General features: G+C 58.7%; 3 protein-coding genes across 4 annotated transcripts; 2 read left to right on the forward strand and 1 right to left on the reverse strand.

Annotated features, from left to right (window-relative positions):
* Positions 1–2102: 2102 nt before the first annotated feature.
* Positions 2103–10231, reverse strand: NUDC (nuclear distribution C, dynein complex regulator). 2 transcript variants are annotated; one of them, XM_059488648.1, is made up of 9 exons: positions 10097–10231; positions 9013–9090; positions 6821–7045; positions 6482–6565; positions 5992–6105; positions 5410–5604; positions 4780–4863; positions 4574–4692; positions 2103–2950 (listed from the first exon to the last, which is right to left on the reverse strand). In XM_059488648.1, the coding sequence occupies exons 1-9, from the start codon at positions 10190–10192 to the stop codon at positions 2899–2901; spliced, it is 1047 nt and encodes a 348-aa protein (XP_059344631.1). In that variant the 5' UTR covers positions 10193–10231; the 3' UTR covers positions 2103–2898. The 2 variants fall into 2 exon arrangements, with proteins under 2 accessions (XP_059344631.1, XP_059344630.1); XM_059488647.1 differs by lacking the exon at positions 10097–10231 and having other exon boundaries at positions 9013–9258.
* A 1336-nt stretch (positions 10232–11567) lies between these two features.
* On the forward strand, positions 11568–13627 carry NR0B2 (nuclear receptor subfamily 0 group B member 2). The gene is made up of 2 exons (XM_059488918.1): positions 11568–12084; positions 12609–13627. Exons 1-2 carry the CDS (start codon positions 11568–11570, stop codon positions 12878–12880), a joined length of 789 nt encoding a protein of 262 aa, XP_059344901.1. The 3' UTR covers positions 12881–13627.
* Positions 13628–14530: 903 nt separating this feature from the next.
* Positions 14531–18666, forward strand: GPATCH3 (G-patch domain containing 3). The gene is made up of 7 exons (XM_059488764.1): positions 14531–14879; positions 15044–15450; positions 16732–16906; positions 17326–17385; positions 17636–17757; positions 17868–17995; positions 18329–18666. The coding sequence occupies exons 1-7, from the start codon at positions 14531–14533 to the stop codon at positions 18546–18548; spliced, it is 1461 nt and encodes a 486-aa protein (XP_059344747.1). The 3' UTR covers positions 18549–18666.
* Positions 18667–19246: the final 580 nt, after the last annotated feature.

Here is a 19246-nt window from a genome sequence, read left to right on the forward strand (position 1 = left end):
TGAGGGCAGCTCGGGAGCTCTGCAGGGAACGGCTGCAGGAGTGTTGAAGAAATTCCTCCGCACATCCCCACCCTGAGCTGCTGAATTATTGATTTTAGTGTGGCTTAGACATCGGGAAGCAGATGGATGGACCCTAATTCCTCTAGCCTGGCCCTTGCAGTAACAGAGCAGCTGAGGCTCCTCCTAAAACAACACGGTAACATCCTCACTATTCCTGTTCCCTTCCTCGGGGTTTTGCTGTTCCCTTGCTCTTCCCAAAGCAGTCATGGAGTCTGGGATATTTCCCAAATGCTCTGAGCTGCAATATTCATTAATAAAAGCTAAGCCAGAAGCTGCTGTTAAAGATAAAACCCAAATGACTGGGGAAAACTTTACCCTATAGAAAGCTCTGTGCAGAGCCTGTTGTGCCTGCAAAGGCCTTGCTTTTACAGGTGAGGAGGAGCCTTGGTCAGATGAGGAGCTGAGGGCTCTGCCCTGGTCAGGTGAGGAGCTCCAGGCTCTGCCCTCCAGCTGGTGGCAGCACCTGAACAGCTGCTCCAGGTGACCTGGCACAGGTATGGAGCCAGAGGGACCTCGGTGAGCTGTCCCTGTCCCTGTCCAGCACTGCCCTTCCCGCTCTGCCGGGGCTCAGGCACCACTCAAGGTGTGCACGCTGTGGGTCCTGGGGCTGCCCAGCATTTCCCTGCCACTGCCCAGCATTTCCTGCCGTGGGCACAGGACAAAGCCACACTCCGAGGTCGCCAGGGACTCAGACTGAGGTGGGGCTTTGCGTTCCTCAAGCCCTGAGCAGCTCCTTGGACCCAGCAGGGTTTATCCCAGGGGCAGCTGCCTTGGGAAGCCAGAGGGTGCTCCCAGCTCCCTCTGGCTGGGGCAGTGGTGCCTGGGGCTGTTTGCAGAGGACAAGGCCGGCAGTGAAACACCTTCTGTTCCGCTGCCGAGGGGCCGAAGTCCAGGGGCAGCTCTGGGATCAGCCACGTTCACAAACACGGCCTGGCCATTCACCTCCTGCAGGGTCAGGGCACCAGGGCTGGCCCCGTTCTCCCACTGACCCTCCTTCCTCCCCAAATGCCCCCAGCTTCCCTGGGGTTCACCCACAGAGCTGAGAACAGGGAGAAGCTCGTCACACCCAGAGCAGCTCAGCCCTCCCAGCTCCCCTGCCCCACAAACCAGGCAGGGAGCTCATTCTGGGGCTAAAACCTTCAAATCCAGCAGAGTTCAGCTTTTTTTATGAAAACAGGAGATGCTGCTCTTTTATCAAGGCCAAAGTACAGACAGGCAGGTGGGTGTAGGGGGAAGGCAGGTGGGTGTAGGTGATCTGTAACACAAACAGGCAGGAGGATCCAGCCCAGAGGCAGCTGCCCCTATCTGGGTCCTTGCTCACCCTCAAGGTCACTGCTCTGCTGGGTGGGAGCTGCTTTTTAACCCCAAGAGTCTGTAAAACTCTTCATGCAAACAAGTGCTCTGCTGCTCAGAAAACAACCCCACCACCAGGAGCTGTGCCAGGCCGGACTTTGCCCAAACAGATTTTCAGCCTTTTGTGCCCATCCCTTGGGCAGGAGGTGGAAATGTTTGGGGGAGGCAAAGGAAAAGCCACAGCAGCAGGGATTTGGGATAGAGCCCAGGATTTCCTGACACTCTCCTTGTTAGCTGGGCATTAAGGAGACCTGGGGCAAGGGGGGGTTCCTGGTGTGGTCATGTGCTGCCCTGTGGAGAGCAGAGCCTGGAGCAGCCACCTGGGGTTAGATGGGAATGGGGCTCAGCAGCGCTCCTGAGCAAAACACAGCTCCCACTGCCACCTCCTGAGGGAGGGAGAGACCGTCAGTCCAGAGCTGGGAGCATGAGAGGGATTCCCAGGCAGCTGCAGAGAGCACAGGCACAGCACCCCTGGCACCCTCCCTTCTCCTTCCCAGCCTGGACCCCTGGCATCCTTCCTTCCCCCTCCCAGCCTGGACCCCTGGCATCCTTCCTTCCCCCTCCCAGTCTGGACCCCTGGCATCCTTCCTTCCCCCTCCCAGCTTGGACCCCTGGCACCCTCCCTTCTCCCTCCCAGCCTGGATCCCTGATCCCCTCTGCCAGAGAAACCACACACTCTGCCTGGGATATTCCACTTGTTTTCCTTTATGTTGCACTGCAGTTTCAACAAAGACAGAACATGCAGAGTGATGCCACTCGTCAGCGGGAGCTCGCACAGCCAGAGGGGAGGAAGGCTCTTGGGGAAGAGGCAGGAGACACTCCCAGCAACAACAGCATCCCCAACGCCCCCCACATCCTCCCCACCCACAGCCACAGAGCCCCAGCCTCTCCTTGCTCCAGGACAGCAGCCCCACCCTCCATCTGTGCTGGGAGCCTGGGGTGCTCCAGCTGTCCCACTTGTGGCACAAACAGGAGCAGCAGCAAGGAGAAGCAGGGTCTGTCTCCACTGCAATAGCTGTGCTTTCCAACTGCTGTTCTCCCTTCCCAAGAAGGCAGGGAAAGATTTGTTTTACAAAATAAAATGACCCTTGTTTTCACAGGAGAGCAGGAGGGAGCAGAACTCAGGAGTTCCTGTGCCGGTGGCAAAGAGCGGAAGAGCAGCTCAGAGCAGCCCAGGGAAGCGAAGCAATACCTCAAGGGTTTATCCCAAAACCTCTCAGGTCTGGCTCTCTCAGCCCCAACACCCTTTTGGCTCCAAGCCCTCCTCCTCTCCTCACTGCCTTTGGGAGCTGTGGCAGGTGGCTCTGTCTGGAGCTGCTCTGGGGCCTCTGCTCCCAGGCCACCGAGGGTGGCTGGGCAGGCCCTCCACAGCAAGCTCGGGTGGGGGATGCTGAAGTTTAACTTGCCCAAGGTGAGGAATATCCAACCATACATTTCCTGCCCCATTCAAGGGGCTGACTGAAAGAGGGGGGGAAGGGGGACAGCTCAGTTGAATTTAGCCTTTGAAAAGTCCATTTCTGGATGCTGTTCCATGAACCTGCAAGGAAAACAAAGACAGGAGTTTGAGTGAGTCAGCAGAGCCAAGCAGCTCGGTTTGGGGAGGGGAGGGTTCCTTCTTCCTGCACTCTGGAGCTCTGCTGCAACCCCACACCCTCCACAGCAGGGAGGGCTCTGCTGAGCTCCCTGGGACACATTCCCTGGACTTTCCCTACAAACACCTTTTCCTCGGGTCAGTGGGAGCAGCATTCCTGCTAGGCTGCCAGGTCAGCAAGCCCAGGCACACGGGACCTGTTAATTATCAAACACTCAGCCTCAGTGCTGCCTTGGGGCTGCACACGTAGCAGCCACGACAGATTGTGGGGCACAGGGGAGATGGTGAAGGCAGATTAGGGCTGCCAGCTTTACTGCAATATGGGCAATATCCCCAGTGCTCTGACAGTAAAATCTCAGGGAGGACACGACCAGAGGGATCTGGTTTCACACCAGGTGAAATCTGATTTCAAATGTACTGCAGTCCCAGCAGAGGGAATAATCACAGAATTGTGTGGGTTGGAAGAGACTTTAATCTTTTTCCAACCCCCTGCCATGGACAGGGACACCTTCCAGGGGCTATTTGGACTCAGGTTGGCACATCAGGAAGTTGTGAGGGCAGTGCCCTGTGCCCAGGAGTGCCCAGTGCACACAGAGGCTGCTCTGCTCTGCTCCCCAAGGGACACAGCACATCACAGCCCTGTGGAGGCCTCACACACCCTGCAAGGCAGGGCAGCTTGGTCTCCTCTGTGTTCCCATCTCAGGGTTTCCCTGGAACGCCCCCACAGCGTTTCCACTTCCAGGCCATCTGTGCTGTGAGGATCCTGTCCTTGTTTGGCAGCCAGGACAGCTCCCCTGGCAAACACCAGCACCCACATGGGTGTCACTGAGCCACCTTTGCCCTGGACAAAGTCTAAACTTCCTCTCCATCCTCTGCCAGCTTCCAGAGCACCAAACAAGAGGCCCTGCCAGCGAGGTGTCCTGCATGTGATCTCCCAGAGCAGAGGGTGCTTCCCATCCCACTGACACCAGGGCAGCCTGGTCCCTGCTCTGCTCACAGCCCACTCAGCTCACAGAGAAGCCAAGGGAGGCAAGGAGTCAGGTCAGCCACAGCAATCCTTCACCCAGAGATAAGGTGTGGGGCTGCACTTGCTGAAGAAGCTGTGTGACCCAGAATTGCCTCCACACCTTCCCAGATGGCCTTGGGAGCTCCAGGAATCATTTCTCTGCCACAGTGCACTTATGCCAAACAAGGCAATAAAGCCATAAAAGTGGCTTGGGGACAACTGTCTGGAGGGAAGAGGGAGGGGTGATTAGCTGGCTACTGAGGGAGATTAGACACCAATCAAGACCATGGTAAAGTTCAGCAGAGATGGCACCTCCAGCTCCAAACGCCCCTTCTGGACTTGAAATCAGCAGATTAGGGCAATTCCAGAGCTAGGCTATTCCCAGATTTCCCCACTGGGCTTTCTACCCCCACAGGCTTTTACAGACACTATTGTTGGTGGTTGGCCAACAATACAGAGATGTGCAGAGGTGAGCACGGCTGGGACTGAAGGCCAAGCTGCTGCTCCCTTATTTGTGCCAGAGAGGAAGGTAAAAGCCAAGCAAAGGAATGAGCTGCACCCACTTTTTCAAAATATCCTGCTTCTTCTGCTCATCAGAGGTGGGCAGGCCCATGGACTTCTGTCGCTGGTCATACATCATCTTCTCCACCATGCTGCGAGTTTCACTGTCCAGGTCTGACAACTGAAAGCAAGATCCACATTGGAACAACTCTGGGCTCAGCTGAGGTAACTCCTGAGCAGGCTGTCCCTTAAAACAAACAATTCTTACCTTTGAGTTCTCTGGATTGATTTTCTTGGTGTTGATTTCTGGGTCTGTGGAGACCAGTTTGTTCCACCATTCCATTTTGTTGATCTAGAGGAAGAAGAAGCAAAACCAGTTTATCTTTCTTGAACTTGTTCTAGGGTTTTTAAGTCTCAGTCACAGGAAAAAAAAATTTCAGAATCAAACTTTGACAGTTTTCTAAATATCAGTAAAATCTGAACATAGATAAAGGGTATTTTTGTTTCAAACTACTTTAGGCAGCCTAAATTTTCACAGCTGGGAGATCTGAGAGAATGTCAGATGTCCCATTTGGCACGACATAAATGGGATTACAACAAACCACCTGGAGAGGCCCAGAGGGGACACACGGAGGTCTGCCCCTGGATTTTCATGTCACTAACAGATGTCAAAACACACTAAAGGACAACATTAAAATGACTGATTTCCTTCCAGCTTTTCCTGAACTGCTGAGAATTACACTGGGTATCCTGGAATAGCATGAAATTAGGCTGCAGATGGAGGAACCTAAATAGCCCACTGCCAGCGTGCCCAGGACACCACGGTGGCCCTGCTCCAGCTGAGGCCCAGAAGAGGCTGAGGGCCAGGCCTGACCCTGCCCAGCCCCTCCTGCTGTACCTTCTCCAGGTGCACGGTGACTGTTTTGCCATCCTCGATGAGCCAGGAGCTCTCCTCCACCTTGACCTCGTTGAAGAGCTCCCCGTCAATGACAGGAGGGTGGCCCTTGAGGCCCACCTTGAGGCGGCGTCTCTGGATATCCACCACCACGTCCTTGCCCTTCAGCCTGAAGCTCACCTTGAAGGGCACAGCCAGCTGCAGCAAAAAGGAGCAGATCTGAGCAGCTGGGCAGGGAAAGTCCTCCTCACCCTGCCATGCTGCTGCTCCAAGCCTTCCTGCCTTGGTTTCACCAGAGCCAGGCAGAGCAGGGACTCTTTTCCTTGAAGTGAGCAGAAAGTGAAAGGAAAGGACCATAAAAAGGGAAGCAGATTTTGATGCCTGGTTAAAACAAAAGTTGAAAAAACAGAGATCCTGGGAATTCTACTGAGTTACCAAGCTCTCTGTCAGCTATTGGAACATTGCTGTTTCCAACAAACTTCCAGAGGCAACTGAGACACAGGGAAATGGCTTCACCTCTTACCAGCACCTGCTCTTATTCCCTGTCTCAGATTTCTCAGATCCTGGCCATAAAGCACAACTTACATCCAATTCTGAGAGAGTCTGTGTCCATCTGTAATTTGGAAGGTCGGCTCCATTGCCAGAGTTGGGCTTAAGTTTTCCTTTATCCTTCTCATCTTCCTCTTCATCATCTGTTCCCTGAGCAATCCAAGATAAAGAATAAAGCTCTTCCAGTTTCCATTGTAACAAGACCTCTTCAGTTGTTTAAGGATTGCAGGTCAGTTGTTTGTATTTTATATCCACTTAAATTTAGCTCCATAATTAATAGCTGCTTCTGGTAAAACATGACTACAAAAAAAAACCCCACACTGTACTGGCACATTTAGGAATTTACTGTGCATTTTTAAAGCCAAATTTTCTGATTTGTATTTTCAAAGTGTGTATTTTGGACAGGGCTTGGAGCAGCCTGGTGCAGTGGAAGGTGTCACAGCAAAGGGTGGAACGGGGTGAGCTTTAAGGTCCCTTCCAACCCAAACCATTTTATGCATCTGAAGTATTTCCAGACGAGTTTTACCTGTTTGTTGGAATCTGAAGATTCACCTTCCTCCTCCGAGGGTTTCACTGGCACACTGTTACCCTGCCCTTGTGCCTCTTTCTTCTGTTTGGAAAGAGAAGAGCAGGAACACGCTCAGCAGAGAGCTGGCACTTTGTGTCACCTCCTGAGCTGGCACTAGATGGCCTCAGCCTTTCAGCTCCAGCTCCACTTTGAAAACAGGGAATTTTCAGCCCTTAGAAAGGTTAGGGGGAGGTTAGGACAGAGGTACTGCCAAGGGAAGAACAAGCCTGAGCCGCTCTAGCCCTCGCAGCCACGGGGAGCACAGAGCTGCACCTGCACTACCTGCTGGGCCCTCACCTGGTTGATCTCCAGCTGCAGCCTCTCTGCCTCCTCGTCGGTGAGCTCCTTGATGCGCGGCTCGCCGGGCTGCTCCCTGTCCCTGTCCCTGTCCCTGTCCCTGTCCCTGGCCAGGCGCGCTGCACGCTCGGCCTTCTCGCGCCGCTCGGCCTCCTGCCGCGCCTTCTTCTCCCGCCGCTCCTTCTGAGCCAGCTTGTTGTGGTGGCTGAAGGCCTCTGTGATCAGCTGGGGACAGGGCACAGCGGGTTAAACACCACCCGATTCAAACCTAAACCAAGCCCACTTGGTCTCCTGAGGAGCACAGGAAAATCTGCTGAGTCACACGGATGTTGGGAATCTTCCTTTCATCTTTGCTCAATTTTTTTGACTCATAATCTAGAGATTTTTCAATTTAAAAAGCAGAGGAGGAAGTGAAAAGGGAGAAAAAGGGGAAAATTTGAAACATTTAAATGTAGTTCTTCCTAGTTATGCAGGGAGTATGTTTCCAGGAGATAACAGTGAAATTAAATCCTCCGCTAATTTTGTCCTTTGTGCAATTCCAGCAGGATGAGTTGATGCCAACCGAAGCTACTCCACACCTCCAGGACAGCTGGACACACCAGATCCAGCTTCTTTACCTACTTCTGACCTTTCTGTGGGCTTTTCTCCAGATGGAGCCTGATTTGGAGTGCCATGATTTGGAGGAGAAATGCTTGAAGCCCTTGTTTTTACACTGAGGGGTGAGTTCCTCCACACACCCTTTGTTTCAGCCCTGCTCCCAGGTCTCTGGAGGTTGTTGTGACTCTGGGAGTCAATCCCAAGGTCTGGCTGCCAAGGGAAAGCTGAGTACACAGGCAGGGAGCCAGAGCACTGCCCCAGGCTCGATAAGGCCAGGGCTGCTGTGCACAGCAGCACGTAGGTGAGCTGGGGTCTGCCCCAGAAACAACAGGGACACATCCTCAGATGGGAATAATCACAGGGAGAACTTTTATTTATTTATATATATCTATCCTAGGTGTTTCAGGGTTGGGGAGAAATCCAGAGCCTTTTCCAAGCAAACTGCAGTTTGCAAGCAAGCACTGAGTGTTTCTGCCTGGCTTTAGGAGCAAGGACTGTTTACACAGCAGCACGTAGGTGAGCTGAGGTCTGCCCCAGAAAATAAATAACAGGGACAGATCCTCAGACAGGACTCACAGGGGGAACTTTTATTTATTTTTATATATATATATATATATATATCCCAGGAGTTTCAGGGTTGGGGGAAAATCCAGAGCCTTTTCCAAGCAAAGTGCAGTTTGTAAGCAAGCACTGAGTGTTTCTGCTTGGCGTTAAGAGCAAGGACTGTTTACACAGCTCAGCCCCAGTGTCTCCTGGAGTACAGAATGCAAGCTGTGCATCCCCCAGGATGTCCCACCTGGGTGAGGAAACCACCTGCAGTCCCTGTCACTGCTCACACCCCGAGCCTGCTGAAACAGCCCCCAAAACACGCAGTGACCTTTCCACCCTCTCCTGTCTCCTGCATGCCAAGGGCTCAGCAGGGCTGGGGAAGCAGCTCCTTCCCTGTTTGTGGTGTTCCTGTGGTGGCAGAGCACAATAAAGCAGTGACAGATGCCAGCAGTGCCAAGAACAGCAGCCAGGCACCTCTGAGCTCAGGTGGGATCACACAGCCCCCAGGAACGGGGGACATCTGCTCTCTATTCCATACAAAATGACAGTGGGGTTCACCTTTCTTTCTTTCTTTCAGAGAATCACAGATGTTTTGGGCTGAAAGGACCTTAAAGCCCTCCAGCTCCAGCAAGGGCTCCCTGCAGGAGAGGGGATGCTCTGTCCAGGTTGCCCAGCCCGGCCAAGGGGCAGCTGCATGTGCAGAGCCCTGGACTTTGTGTTTTTCCTGGCTGAGCAAACAAGGTAACGGGGGTTATCACCTGCTGTGTCACTGCTAAGTCAGTGTGTCTGGCAGGTTTGCTTTCCAAACTAGCCTTTGGCCAGAGCCTGGCAAGAAACCTGCACTGAGGCACCAGCCAGCAGGGAATTAATTGGGTGCTCCTCACCTGACAGGGGCAGCTCTGGGTCTCCTTCCTTCCCTCGGGAGCTGCTGGTGCCCACGTGCACCCAGATACTGGGGGCTGTTCAGGCAGGGGAGCCCTGGCATGGCACACACACAGGTGGGATGGAAGGGAGAAGAGCTAAAGGCCTGCAGGTTTATTGTTTACCTTCTCTGCTACTCCGTCCTCTCCCCCGGTGAAGAAATCTGTCTTCCTCCTCAGGAAGCTGAAGAAGGTGTTCACGAGCTGGGGAACAGGGTGGGGAGAGAGGGAGCAGTGAGGCCAGGTCACTGAGAGGCACCTCGTGTCCCTGGAGCAGCCTTGATCCTTTGTCCTCCCTATCTGTGGCTGTGCCAGCAGGGCCCTGGAGCCAGCCCCGTGAGCTCTGCCTCCAGAACACCCAGCTGGGCACATCCAGCCTGGATTCCTGCACAGAGGGCTTGGGGTGCTTTGCTTGGAGGCAGCAGCTTATTCCCAGCTCCCACTCCCACACCTCAGGCTGTTATCCCAGGCAGGAACGGATTTATGCATGCATACGTATCCCATACATATATATACACCCAGAGCGTGTTTTGCTTCTTTGCACACCTAAAAGCATGCAAACTCCTTGCTTCTACAGCTGCCAGGGTAAAAATGCACTGATGCATGAACCAGCACCTCCAAACCCCCTCTGGAATCCCACATTCTCCTCGAGCTTGGCTGATCTTTATTTCCCAGGAATCCTGTCCCGTGGGGGTTTCACTCCGAGGTTTTGCCACACGAGGGGCTGTTACAGGAGCATTTCTTATTAATTATTTCTGAGTGGGATGTGGGTGCGATGTTCCCACACCCTCCAGCCCCGCTGCCGGTCGGTGCCGGGATCGCGGAGCCCGCAGCCTTGGGACCGGGGCGGGTGAGCAGATCCCGAGCACGGGGGGATCCCGCGATCACGGCCAGGCCTCGCGGGGCTGTGCTGGCAGGCTGACCGGGACAGCTCGATGCTGCCCCGTGGTGCTGTGCCCCATCACCGGCACTGCCGCGCACCCGGGGCCCTCCCGAGGCACCGGGGCCGGGCCGCGAGGCCGCGCTGGGGGCACCGCATTAACACCGCACTCGTTAACGAGCGGGCCCGGCCGTTATCGCCGCTCCGGGAGCGGCGCACGTGCGGACCCTGCTCCACGTGCCGGGGCGGGGCCCGAGGAGGCCGGGCCGCTCCCCGCTCGCTCCTCCGCTCCCGCCCCGCCCTTCCCGCGCCCGCTGCCGGCGGCGCTACCTCGCGCACGCCGCCCTGGTGCTGCTGGGCCATGGCGAGCAGCATCCCGTCGAAACGGTCCTCCTGCTCCGCCGCCTCCTCCGCGCTCAGCCCCATCGCGCCGCCGCTCCCGCACCGGGCCGCCACCGGAACCGGAACCGGCGCCCGCGGAAGCGCGAGACCCTCCCCGCCCGCCAATCCCAGCGCGCTCTCGCGCCGCCCTCTTCGCCGATTGGTCACGAGGGCTGTCAGTCTCGCAGGGAAGGGCGGGCCGCGCGGCGCGGCGGGGTTGTCATGGCGACGGGCCGGGCGGGCCGCGGTGCCCGGGGCGCGGAGAGGGCCCGGCCCGGGCCTGGCCTGGCCTGGACTGTCCTGCCGGGGAGCCGGGGCCGGAGGGGCCCCCTGAGCCTCCTTTGCTGAGCCCCCCTGCTCCCTCAGCCGCTCCTGGGCCCCACCCCTTCCCAGCTCCGAGCCCTTCCCTGGACTGCTCAATGTCTGTGCAGTGAGGGGCCCAAACTGGGCCCAGGCCTGAATGCGGGGCCCCCCCAACAACCATTGCCTACTTTGGCTCATGGTCAGCTGCTGTCCACCAGCACCTCTAGGTCCCTTTCCCGTGGGAAACTATGAGAATTTTGGCCTTTTTTCCTTACTTTTCTCTCATTCTGCAAATGGGGGCATTTTCCCTTTCCCAGCCGTGTTCCCTCTCAGAAACATGACCCCTGGGCCATGTTTCCACTAGGACAATACGAGAATTTTGGCCTTTTTTCCTTACTTTTCTCTTACTCTGCACATGGGAGCATTTTCCCTTTCCCAGCCCTCTGAGAAACACAATCCCTGGGCTGTGTTTCCACTAGGAAAATATGAGCATTTTGGCCTTTTTTCTTTACTTTTCTCTCATTCTGCACATGGCAGCGTTTCCCCTTTCCAGCCTTCTGACAGACCCGACCCCTGGGCCCATCGCAGCCTGGCAGTTCACCGGGTTCCTCTTCCTGCACCACAACAAGCGGCTCCCGAGCAAGGCCAGGCAAACAGCTGCTGATAACACAACTTCCAGGTTGCTGCTGCCAAGGCCGGGCGCCGGGGCCGTTGAACGCCGGGCTCAGACGAGCTCCCCGTGTTTGTCTGTGAACCCTGGCAGCGACAGCTGCCCGATGGGGCCTTGGTGCCATGGTACAGCCTGGGCTAATGACTCTGTTTATCCTGTTTGGGTAATCCTGATAAGGCCACACAACCCCTCCCCGCCGATTCATTGAGAAAAACGGCCGTTGACCGCGCCTGGCCCGTCCAATCCGCCCAGCAGCCACGGGGTTGGTCGGCTGGTTTAATGAGGGCTGCTTAATCAGGCCGGTCAAGGCTGCCGAGGGGTGTTCACGGTGTCCCGGCCTTATAAGAGCTGGCTGGTTCAGCCAGGGGCCGGCAGGACAGGGACAATCTAGCCCGGGACTCCTTCTGGAAGGGATTTTGCGTCTCTCGTGAAGGAGCTGGCAGAGCCATGAGCTCCGGCGCGGATGCAGGCTGCGAGCGGTGCCGGTGCCACGGCAAGGAGCGGCAGCCCGCCATCCTGTACACGCTGCTGAGCCAGGAGCTGCGGCCGCGGCAGCAGTGCCCGTGCCGGCAGCGCCGCGCCGTGTGCCTGCGCACGCCGCAGCTCACCTGCCGCGCCGCCTCGCACGTGCTGCTCAAGACCATCAGCTTCGTCAAGAACGTGGCCGCCTTCCGCCTGCTGCCGCGCGAGGACCAGCTGCTGCTGCTGGACGGCTGCTGGGTGCCGCTCTTCCTGCTGGGGCTGGTGCAGGAGATGGTGACCTTCGAGGTGACGGAGGCGCCGGCGCCCAGCATGCTCAAGAAGATCCTGCTCAGCGGGCAGAGCAAGGGGCAGGAGCCCGAGGGGGCGCAGCCCACGCTGGCGGCCGTGCAGAGGCTGCAGGGCTGCCTCAACAGCTTCTGGAGGCTGGACCTGAGCCCCAGCGAGTTCACCTACCTGAGGGGAGCCATCCTCTTCAATCCAGGTGAGTGCCAGGCCCTCGTGGCTCTGCTGGCCCCCGCTGGCAGCTGGGCACAGAATCACGGTGTCCCGGAGCCACTGAGGCTGGAAAAGATCTCCAAAACCACGGAGTGCACCCTGTGCCACTCCCCATCAGCCCAGAGCACTGAGTGTCACATCCAGGAATGGGGACCCCACCACCTTCCCAGGTGAACACAGACCTCGTGGCCTGGAGATGCTCAGAGATGGGCAGGTGTGAGAGCAGAGAGGGCTGGTCACCTTTTCCCTAACTCTGGCTGTTCCCAAATGCACTGGGAAGCAGGAAGGAAGGATGTCACAACCTCTGCCCGCCCTGCGGACAATAAATCCCGGATACCTTTACTTTAAAGCATGACTTTGGGTGTTAGGTGCTGTCCCTCCCTCGCCCAGCGTCCCTAGAACAGCGGCGTCTCTCCAGCGCTGTGTGAGAAACGGGGAGGGGCGGGAACGGGAGAAGCCTGTCTCTGTTGGCCATCCCTGACCTTCCTCTCTCCGTGCTGTCTCCTGCAGACATCCCGGGGCTGCGGGCCGCCCTGTACATCGAGAGCCTGCAGCGGGAGGCGCAGCGGGCGCTGCGGGAGCTGCCGCACCCCGCGCACCGCCAGCGCGTCCCGCACACCCTGCGCCTCGCCGCCTCGCTGGGCTCCGTCCCCGCCGCCCTGGTCACGGCGCTCTTCTTCCGACCCATCATCGGCGACGCGGCCATGGGCGAGCTGCTGGCCGAGATGCTCTTCGAGGTGTCGGGCTGGCCGCGGGCGCCCTGGCTGCCGCTGGCCCGCTGAGCCGGGACAGGAACGCTCCGGACCTGCGGGATCTCTGAGTGCCACTGCGGGATCTCTGTGAGCCTCTGGTGCTCCCGACCTGCGGGATCTCTGTGCGCCCAGGCTGTGGGATCCCTGCAGGATCTCCCTCGTGTGCCCGGGCTTCTGGATCCCTGCCGAGGCAGCTGAGGCTCAGCGGGCTCACAGCAGCTCCTGCTCCCCCTGAGCTCCTCTCCAGCCCGGGCAGTGTCAGTGAGCAAAGGGTGTCCTGCCCTGCTCCCGGCTTTTGCTCATCTTGCTGTGAGCTCCAAGCAGTGAGGGTCGTGCTCAGCTTGATGCCAGCTGGGATCCTCAGTGAGATCATTGACTGAGGGATGATTATAAAATTAGTTCTGGGTCTGGCTTCTGTGCTTGGACACTTAGAAATGCTCAGGACATTTCTTCAGGGAAAAAGCCAGAGTGTTAAATCCTACAGGGTGGACAGACTCACCCCTCTTTTCCTGAGATTCTCTCTTTCCTCCGTAATTCCATGAAATGCAACAGGATTAAGAGCACTTGGCAGCACCTAAACCTACTGCACCTCCTGTGGGGCTCTGGGCTTTCCTGTCTGTGTGAAAAGTTAAACCCGAGCAGAGCTGGTTTAATGGGAGATCCAAACCTCCCTCCCTGGAGACAGAGCCAGGTGCACACCTGGAAAACTTGCTCCTCCTGCCTCCAGCAGGTGAGGTGTCAGTATTTTATGTGTACATTTGCGTGGTTTGTATATAAGATGCAATAAATTATTTTTTTAATAAAACATTTTCTGTTTTGGACCACGGTGGTGCCTTTTTAGAGACAGTGTTGAATTTGGGGTGGGCAGAAAAAAAAATGCAGGCATGGAAAAGACAGAATGGAATTAAAAGGGATTTTCTATCTGCCAATGCAGACAGGGGACTGAACAGGGGGGGACAAGGCCAGAGAGCCCTGGTATGGGGTGAGAAGGGCAGCCTGGAGACCCCCTGAGACCCCCGGGGCTGTGACCCAAAGGGTCTGTGACCCTCAGAGCCTGTGACCCCCGGGGGTCTGGCCAAGCCTTGCGGCCCCCCGGGCCCGTTAAACCCCTTCCTCAATGGGGGATCTTGGTCCTCAATCCCTGTGACCACCCCCCCCCCCAGGGTCTCTCTGTGACCCTCCGGTGTCCCTGTGACCCCCAGCATCCCTGTGACCCCCAGTGTCCCTGTCCCCGGTGTCCCTGTGACCCCCAGCGTCCCTGTGACCCCCAGTGTCCCTGTCCCCGGTGTCCCTGTGACCCCCAGCGTCCCTGTGACCCCCAGTGTCCCTGTGACCCCCAGTGTCCCTGTCCCCGGTGTCCCTGTGACCCCCGGTGTCCCTGTGACCCCCAGTGTCCCTGTGACCCCCAGTGTCCCTGTCCCCAGCGTCCCTGTGACCCCCAGTGTCCCTGTGACCCCCGGTGTCCCTGTGACCCCCAGTGTCCCTGTGACCCCCGGTGTCCCTGTGACCCCCAGTGTCCCTGTCCCCACCCCTGGGACCTCCGCAGGACGCCCCGCCTGCCGTGCGCTCTCTCGCCACAAGGCGGCGCCCTTCACACGCTGAGCGCAACGTCATCACTGCACGCGCAACGACATCACCGCGCACAACGTCATCACAGCGCGCCAGCCCCGACGGGCCAAGATGGCGGCGCCCAGCGGTACCGGCGGCGATGGCGGCGCGGCCCGGTACTGCCTGGTGAGCGGCATCCCGGCCGCGCTCCGCTCCGCGCAGCTCCGCGCCTACTTCAGCCAGTTCCTGGAGGCCGGCGGCTTCCTCTGCTTCCACTACCGGCACCGCCCCGAGCGCCCGCCAGCGGCCGGCGGCGGCGGGGCCTCGGCGCCGCGCACCTGCTGCTGCCTGGTGTCCGTGCGGCCCGGCCGTGCCCGCCGCTTCGTCCGCATGTACTCGGGCAAGCGCTGGCTCGGGCCCGACGGCGCCGCGCTGCCCGGCCGCTGCCTCATCCGCAGGGTCCGCCTGAGCGCCGGGACAGGTACGGGCGGGACCCTCGGGCACCGGGTGGTTAAAGCTCCTCCTGGGGCTTCCTTAACGCGTTAAATCTGCTCCGAGGCAGGAAGAACCCCTGTGGGCTCTGCTTATCCCCCTCCTGCTGGTGAGCGCCTCACAGCCTCCCCTGTCCCCTCGTTGTCCCCGCAGGCCCGGAGGTTCCCCCCAGCCCGGCCGCGGCTGCCGCCGGCCCGGCGGTGACGGAGGCGGAGCTGCGGCGGCTGCCCGAGCTGAACCCGCCCTCGTTCATGCCCCGCGGGAACGTGGGCACCCCCCTGGGCGTGTTCCTGGAGCTGATCCGCGCCTGCCGCCTGCCCCCCCGTGTCATCTCCCGTCTGCAGCTGGATTTTCCCAGGACGGGCTCCTCCCGCAGGTATGGGAACGTGCCCTTCCAGTACCCGGGCACCGACACCGTGCCCGAGGAGGAGCGAGTCTACACGGCTGCGGGGGATGAGATCACCGAGGGAGAGGAGCCCGTGGCGCTGACTCAGCCTGCCCAGCCCCAGGAGGATGAGGAGGGGCAGCAGCAGGAGGAAGAGGAGTCAAACTCCGATGACGTAAGTGGAACATTCCAGCACCGTCCTGTGGGCTGGGCTGTTGGAGCTGTGAGGGCAGATCCCATCTGTGAGCTCATTTTTCATCTCTTAGTTGGATAAATGGCATGTTAAAACCAGCTTTGAAACAGGATTGTTCACCCCTTGGTGCACTGAGCCCCTCGAGGCAGGGACTGGGGCACTGAGCCCCCCAGAACTGCTCAGGGAGTGCTGGGGGTTGATCCCAAAGACTCTGATCTGAGGAGGAGCAGAGGGGAGGCTGGTGCTGCCCAGCAGGTCCTGTCCCGCTGCCGGGCAGACGGGGTGGCAGAGGCTGGGTTGTGTCCCCTGCTCCATCCCGTTGCTGTGCTGGGAGGACGTGCAGAGCTGCACAGAGGGCTGACCTCGGCTGCTCCTGCACTGGGGGTTAGTCACTCTGGGGAGCAAGGCTTCAGTGACAAAGGCTCCTGGAGAATGGGCAGGGCAGGAGCCATCCCAGCCCTGTCCCTGGCAGACGCCTCTCTGGCCTGTTCTCCCAAAGCTCTGTCATTACAGATCCCCAGGCAAGCCATTCCCGTTCTCTGCTGCTCCAGAATTAACTCAGATGCCAAATCTCTGCTGCAGCTGCACCCCGTTCCTTTCTCCTGGCAATGTGGGGCACAGGGATGCTTTGTTCCCTCCTTTTCCCAGCTTTTTATTCAACCTTTCCTCCTTCAGACTGAACAGACTCCTGCAGCTGTTTCTCCCGGGCTGTTCCTGGCTCTGCAGCCATTCTTGTGGCTGGGCAGTGGCTGTGCCCAGGACTGGGCTGGCAGCTCTGTGTCTGTGCCAGGAGCTGCTTCCTGGAGCCCACGCAGTCTCCAGGCATCAGCTGCAGTGGAATGAGCTCCCTGCTGTGCTGACTGAGGTCCAGCAGCCCTGCTCCTTACATGGGCATCAGCTGGGGCCCGTGGGCTGGGGCTGCTCTGGGATTGCTCCTGCTGAGCTGGCAGGGCTCTGAGTCAGGGATGAGCTCATCCCTCGTGTCAGGGCCTGAGCACCGCTGCTCCAGGGGAGGGCGGTGGGACGGGGCAGGGAGCGGGAGAGGGCTCAGCTGCTGTCCCAGCTCCATCCCAGATCGTCCTTGCCGGACAGTGACACGTGTGAGGAGGGGGCTGTGCTGTGTCCCGGCCCCATCCCACGCCCCGCTGTCCCCCGCAGGACAATGACACGTGCGAGGAGTGGCAGGGGGCTGTGCAGTGTCTCAGCTCCATGCTGGGCTGTGCTGTGTCCCGGCCCCATCCCACGCCCCGCTGTCCCCCGCAGGACAATGACACGTGCGAGGAGTGGCAGCGGCACGCGGCGCTGCACGAGGACGTGACGCAGCAGGAGCGGCTGCGCGAGCGCCTCTTCGAGGAGGAGATCGAGCTCAAGTGGGAGAAGGGCGGCTCCGGCCTCGTGTTCTACACGGATGCCCAGTTCTGGCAGGAGCAGGATGGAGGTGACCCTGCTGTTTGTGCCACCGAGCCCACAGGCCAGCTGGAGCCCCCAGCACCGTGCCCTGGCTGCTGAGCCCTCCCTTGGGCACAAAGCTGGTCACCAGAGACCCCCGTGGTGTTGCTGGCAGCCTCTTGGGTGGGCAGTGGGGTTTGGGGGGCCTCTAAGGCCATTTCCTCTGTGCTGGCGCTGCTGAGGCACCACCCTGAGTGCAGAGCTGTGTCCAGAGACATGGAGGGGCTGGGGAGTGCCCAGGGCAGGGGCTCAGCCTGGAGCAAAGGAGGCTCAGGGGGGACCCTGTGGCTCTGCACAGCTCCTGCCAGGAGGGGACAGCTGGGAGGGTCAGGCTCTGCTCCAGGGAACAGGGAAAGAGCTGCCCTGTGCCAGAGCTCACCCAAAGTGCTGCTTCCCTTCTCTTGGCAGACTTTGACGAGCAGACAGCCGACGACTGGGACGTGGACATGAGCATCTACTATGACAAAGGTATGAGAGCTGAGCCACCCTCCCCAGGGGAACCAGGCAACTTCTGACCATGCACAATTCAGGAGCTCTTTGTCATTCTTTGAAAGCACCCAGGCTGTCAGTGAACCTGAAACTGTGTTTTTCTGGTCTGGCAGCAAGGCTTGCCAAAAAGAACAGGTTCTGCCTCCTGTGCTGGCGCTCTGGGGAGCACGCTGGTGGTGCCCAGGCTGGCTGGGCTGGCCTGTGCTGACTGTGGCTGCTTTGTCCCCAGATGGAGGGGACAAGGACGCCCGGGACTCGGTGCAGATGTGGCTGGAGCAGCGGCTCCGGGCCGGGCTGGAGGATGGCTCTGTGTCAGGGCAGCACATCGGCACCTTCGAGAGGCACACCAAGGTGGGAGAGCTCTGCCTTCCTCTCAGGAGGAGGAGGAGAGGTCTTGGCTGTGGGAAGATGAGGGTGGGATTTGTCCAGCAAGTCTGTGATGGTTTTCTCCTCTCTCTCAGGGATTTGGCAGGAAGGTCCTGGAGCAGCAGGGCTGGACAGAGGGGCTGGGCCTGGGCAGCAGCAACTCTGGCATGGCTGAAGCTCTGGACAACGAGGGTCAGAACCCCCGGTGCAAGAGGGGGCTGGGGTGAGTTCCCAAGTGCCCTCCCAGCCCCTGTTCCCCCTGTGCCCAGGCTCACAGCACTGAGGGGCTGCAAAGGGCTGTCCCAGGGGTGATCCCTGCACAGCTGGGCAGTTCCACAGCCTCCATAGCCAAGCAGGCTGCTCCTCCTGAAAGCTGGGGCTCCTTGATGGAGCAGGGCTGGAGCCTCTGGGAGCTGTCCCTGCCCATGGCACAGGGTGCAACTGGGTGGGTTTAAGGTCCCTTCCAGCCCAAACCATTCCAGGAAAGGAGCTGGGAAGCTCAGGGGATGCCTGATGGCCTCTGCAGCTCCAACCAAACCTTCCTGCTTCCCTGCAGGTACCACGGGGAGAAGCTGCCAACCTTTGTGAGGAGGAAGAAGCCCCGTGGTGACAGCTCTGTTGTCATCTCCACCATCTATGATGAGCCTGAGCCCCAGGACATGGGTGACCAGCTGCTGAGGCGCCAGCCCCTCACGGCCATGAAGTACAGACAGGACATGGCCTTTGTCCGAGCGTCCCAGCCCGCCCTGGGCAGCCTCAGGGCCCAGCCACGCTGAGCAGGGACTGTCACAGCCTTTGTCCTGCTCCCCAGGCCAGGCTGGCTCCTGGCCTGAGTGTAAGCAGGGTGGTTTTGTATTTATTTTTAGTAAAAATATAGATTTGTAATTAAAATCACCACAGTGGGGTTTTTTTTCTGTCAAATGAAAGGAAATGGTGTTTGGTGTGAATGGAGAAGGATTTAAGGTGATTAACACTTACATTCGTGCTGGGATCAACCGAATGTGTGCGTTGGTGAGGCTGAGGAAGCAGAACTCAGCCTGGGAGGCAGGGAAGGACAAGTACAGGCAGGGCAGGGTAACTCCTTCCCTGCCCGAGCATTCCTGGGGTGTGGCTGTCCCGCTCGGGCAGGGATGAAAGCCTGGTCCTGCCAGCCTGCAGGGGGATTCTCTGCCTTCCCTGTGGCTCTGGTAGCAGGTGCTTTCCAGGCTGCTCTGCCCTGTTCCCCAGGCACTGGCACAGGGGACAGCTCTGTGCCACTGACCCAGTGCTGGCAGGCCAGGCCCTGTGTGAATTCCTGAAGGGGTGAAGGGGGAAAATGCAGGGAGGAATTCCTCCTTATACCTGCCAAGAGGGTGTAGCCGCCTGGGAGAAGGCTGAGGGTAGGCATTAGGAAGAATTTATTCACAGAAAGGGGGATTAGACGTTGGGAAGGGGCTGCCCAGGCATGTGGTGGAGTCACTGTACCCAGAGAAAC

Source organism: Ammospiza nelsoni, chromosome 25, assembly GCF_027579445.1.
Source record: "Ammospiza nelsoni isolate bAmmNel1 chromosome 25, bAmmNel1.pri, whole genome shotgun sequence".
In the NCBI taxonomy this organism is placed as follows: Eukaryota; Metazoa; Chordata; class Aves; order Passeriformes; family Passerellidae; genus Ammospiza; species Ammospiza nelsoni.

Excerpts from the sequence above, each read along its gene's own strand:
- NUDC (XM_059488647.1), bottom strand. The coding sequence starts at position 9,258 with ATGTGCCCAGCTGGGTGTTCTGGAGGCAGAGCTCACGGGGCTGGCTCC. Across the intron at positions 6,106-6,481 it reads CTTCAGATTCCAACAAACAG|GGAACAGATGATGAAGAGGA; the intron begins GTAAAACTCGTC and ends TGGATTGCTCAG. Across the intron at positions 4,693-4,779 it reads TCAATCCAGAGAACTCAAAG|TTGTCAGACCTGGACAGTGA; the intron begins GTAAGAATTGTT and ends TCTTGCTTTCAG.
- NR0B2 (XM_059488918.1), top strand. The coding sequence starts at position 11,568 with ATGAGCTCCGGCGCGGATGCAGGCTGCGAGCGGTGCCGGTGCCACGGC. Across the intron at positions 12,085-12,608 it reads AGCCATCCTCTTCAATCCAG|ACATCCCGGGGCTGCGGGCC; the intron begins GTGAGTGCCAGG and ends TGTCTCCTGCAG.
- GPATCH3 (XM_059488764.1), top strand. The coding sequence starts at position 14,531 with ATGGCGGCGCCCAGCGGTACCGGCGGCGATGGCGGCGCGGCCCGGTAC. Across the intron at positions 14,880-15,043 it reads CCGCCTGAGCGCCGGGACAG|GCCCGGAGGTTCCCCCCAGC; the intron begins GTACGGGCGGGA and ends TTGTCCCCGCAG. Across the intron at positions 17,758-17,867 it reads CCTTCGAGAGGCACACCAAG|GGATTTGGCAGGAAGGTCCT; the intron begins GTGGGAGAGCTC and ends CCTCTCTCTCAG.